At 63.1% G+C, this 3,809-nt stretch overlaps 1 protein-coding gene across 1 annotated transcript in view; it reads right to left on the bottom strand.

The window, feature by feature from the left end:
• Positions 1-3,809, bottom strand: part of SEMA3F (sema domain, immunoglobulin domain (Ig), short basic domain, secreted, (semaphorin) 3F) — a gene marked incomplete at its 3' end in the record, with an annotated part of 53,491 nt that overhangs the window by 8,238 nt on the left and 41,444 nt on the right. Inside the window, exon 2 of the mRNA XM_014539002.1 lies at positions 5-171. Coding sequence (XP_014394488.1) covers positions 5-171 — 167 coding nt within the window. The remainder of the gene's footprint in view (positions 1-4; positions 172-3,809) is intronic.

The raw sequence follows: 3,809 nt of genomic DNA, 5'->3' as shown, positions 1-3,809 counted from the left end.
TGGCCCTTACAATGAGGGGCTCGCGGTTGATGTCGTGCAGGTCCAGGGACAGCACGTAGTCCTTGCTGCCCACGTACATGCGGTCGTGGTCCTCGTCCTTGAGCAGGATGCGGTAGTCCGTGGTGTTGAGCAGGAAGTTGAAGAAGTGGGCAGTGCCCGTGGCCTTCAGCTCTGTGGGCGGGGGCAGGGCAGCAGTTAGGGCCCTGGAGACCATCCAGTCACACGCCCCTTGGCAGAGGGGGTCCCCCACCACTCGGTCATCTTCATCCCCGGCCTCGCCTCCAGGGAGGACTTAGCTTCCTCTCTAGTCCCTGACTTTATATATATATTTTTTATTGATTTCAGAGAGGAAGGGAGAGGGAGAGGGAGAGAAACATCAATGATGAGAGAGAAGCATTGATGGGCTGCCTCCTACACGCTCCACACCGGGGATCGAGCCCGCAACCCGGGCATGTGCCCTGACTGGGAATCAGACTGTGACTTCCTGGTTCATAGGGCGATGTTCAACCACTGAGCCACACCAGCCGGGATCTAGTTATTTAGTTCAGTGGTCGGCAAACTGCGGCTCGCGAGCCACATGCGGCTCTTTGGCCCCTCGAGTGGCTCTTTCACAAAATACCGACTTCTGCACATGGGCCACGAAGTTTCAATCGCACTGTAGGTGCGCGCCCGCACGTGGTATTTTGTGGAAGAGCCACACTCAAGGGGCCAAAGAGCCGCATGTGGCTCGCAAGCCGCGGTTTGCCGACCACGGATCTAGTTGCTGACTTGCTGGGAGGAGAAAGGGACAGGTGGGTCAGCAGAGAGGGGCCACACCCAAAGCTGAAGCCCTGACTCCTTGGCAATCCCGAAGGCCTGGGCCCCAGTGAAAGGACAGTGGGCGGGAGCCAGCGAATGTGGCGGCATCAAAGCGTCTGCTCTGGTCGGGCTGATGCCAGGGCGGGGCCAGCGCCCGCAGGACCTCAAAGGGTTAATGAGCGGGCGGTGGGGGCAGGCGAGCTCAGGACAGCCCGCAGACGGCAGATGTTGGCACAGAGCCGGGTGCCCTGTCCTCACCACCAGACAGAGGGCAAAGCTAGCACTGTGTCTGAGTGGGTTAGCCAGGCCACGGGCACGCCCGACTGCGGCCACACTGCCCGATGGACGGGGCTTCCCCAGGCCACGGCTGCTAACGGTGGGATTCTCAGGCCGCTCTGAGCAGCCAGGAGCGCTTTCTCGGGAAAGAGGCCCCGGGACTGCGGCAGCCCCAGGCGGGGACAGGGGCCTCGGTTTCTCTCCTGCGTGAAGCTGGCAGCTTGGCCCTGCCTCCCCCAGGGAGCTGGGGGGGAGGACAGGAGGGAACTTGGCCAGTGACAGGCCAGTGGCACGCACAGGACTCAGGAAACTCCGGGAGGGAGAGAGCCAGGGGTCCCCTGGCAAGCACCCCTCCACTCCCCCAACTATTCTTAGCTCAGCAGGAGAGGGAAGGTGACGAGGATGATGAATATCACAGCACGGAGGCCTGAGCTGGCAGCACACGGAGCACATGCGTGTCCGCACGGGCCCAGGCACGCACAGTGCACACACGTCCTGCATCGAATGAGGCGTTCACCAGGGGCCATGCCAACCCGTCTCCCAGCTGCTAACCCATCTCACAGCTGGTTACCCGTCTCACAGCTGGTTAGTCATCTAACAGCTGGTTAGTCATCTCACAGGTGGTTATTCATCTCAAAGGTGGTTATTTATCTCGCAGGTGGTTATTCATCTCAAAGGTGGTTACCCATCTCACAGCTGGTTAGTCATCTCACAGGTGGTTACCCATCTCACAGGTGGTTAGTAATCTCACAGGTGGTTACCCATCTCACAGGTGGTTATTTATCTCGCAGGTGGTTACCTGTCTCACAGCTGCTAACCCATCTCACAGGTGGTTACCCATCTTACAGGTGGTTACCCATCTCACAGGTGGCTACCCGTCTCAGATCTAGGAACCCATCTCACAGGTGGGACAATCAAGTGGGAGGCCTGGAGAGGGAGGACAGCTGGGACCCAAGGCCCTAAAGGGCTGCCGGAGGTGGGACCAGCAGGTGGCCCCATCCCATCAGTCAAGGTCACCTTCAGGCAGCTGCCTGGAATGGCCTGGCTGCCCTGACCCCTGCTGAGTGCTGGGAGCAGCGCTGGAGGGGCCGTGGCTGAGGGCAGCCTTGGACAGAGCTCCCGGATGTGCTGGGAGGGGCTTGAGGAGGGACGGCGGCCAGGGGACTCCCTCAGCCGACCCAGAGCCCACATCTGAGGGCTGAGGGCAGGCAGAGGCCTTGCCTGTCCAGCCTGACGGTGCGGCGACAAGGGAATACAGGTGATGACCTCGGCCAACCTCTGGGACGCAGGGACGCCGAGGGATCAAAGGGCCGATCCCGGCCTGGCTGCGGCCTCGCCCGCCGGTCCGGCGGCGCCTCTGAAGTCCTGGGCAGGGCAGCCTGGGCACCTGTCCTGCACCTGTTGTCGGGCCACTTGGAGTCCCCCGCCTGGCCACCCAGCCATAGTGACAACAGGAAAGTAAACACTCCCCCACCCCCAGAGCCAGGAAGTGGCCAGAGAGGAAGTGGGGCTGCCAGCAGAGCCCCCCCAGCTGGGACAGCCCGCCAGGGCTATTTATACCCTGGCTGGGGGCATGGCTGTGCCCATCCCTGTCCTGCTGGGACAGGGGGTGTTTGGGGGACAATGGAGGGGAGGGAGGCACAGGCTCAAGCTGGCACCTTCAGACACACACACTGGGAGTGGGGGGAGCTCCAAACATTTAGACCCAGGGACGCAACCAGCCACAATCCCGCCACCGCTGCCCAGCTCTGGGCCTCCAGGATCCAGGCCCTCCCCCTCGGCCCTTCGGCCCCTCGGCCCTGCTGTGGTTCCCCATGCCCGAGCCCCAAGTCCAAGCCCCCCCCTGGCTCAAAGCCCCAGCACTCCGGGCCCCACCCCTGTCTGTGAGGGGGGGGAGACCCCTCACCCAGCGATGATGAAACTGACACAGGCGGGCGCGGGAGACTAGCCTTGATCTGACATCTGCCTCTCAACTCAATTCACAGACGAGGACGGAAGGCGGAGACAGGAAGGTGACAGCCAGAGGGCATGGAAGGCGGGCGTCCCATCGAGGCCACGGCCCTTTGGACAGGAGGAGGGTGGCCCGGCCAAGCCAGCCCTGGGGGGGGGACAGGACTGCCCAGGGGACAGCCAGGGCCGGAAGGTGACTGTCCTCCATCAACAGGGCACATGACTCAGGACCCTGGGAGGCTCCCAGCGGCCACGGGATGTGGCGTCAATGGCTCTGTTGTCACAGGACGCGATGTTTCGGGGCCTGGAAACTGTGGGGAGGCCTGTGGGTGGGGCAGGGGCGGACACAGGGTCAGGGACCTGGTCTGATGTGGCTTCGTGACCACGGCCAGGCTCTGCTGAGCCTCAGGTTCCCACCACACCGTCTCCTGGGCGTTCCTAGCACGACATTCAGGGGCCCTGGGGACAGGAAATGCTAGCGCTGAGCATCCCCCCCCCGCCTTCTGGACCATCTCTGCCTGGGGGGGGGGGGGCGGGCAGGTCCTTCCCCATGGAAGCGGCCTCCTGGGGTCACCATCTACCCTGCCCGTCCCTGCCCCCCACATCCTAGTGCTGGGGTGGGGAGTGCAGAGGGCAAGGGGTTCCTGCTGACGCAGCCCCGCTCTCCCTAACTCCAACCTGGCTCTCCCCGGTCCGACCCACAGGAGCAGAGCAACACCCCAAACCACCCATCGGCAGCAGCCACCTGAGGGAGACAGGGAGAGGGCGGGAGTTTCCCAGAACCC

The sequence above is a fragment of the Myotis brandtii genome, unplaced genomic scaffold (assembly GCF_000412655.1).
Source record: "Myotis brandtii unplaced genomic scaffold, ASM41265v1 scaffold207, whole genome shotgun sequence".
NCBI classification, from domain to species: domain Eukaryota; kingdom Metazoa; phylum Chordata; class Mammalia; order Chiroptera; family Vespertilionidae; genus Myotis; species Myotis brandtii.
The sequence above is the reverse complement of the archived record's forward strand: the minus strand, read 5'-3'. Positions and strand labels throughout refer to the sequence as shown.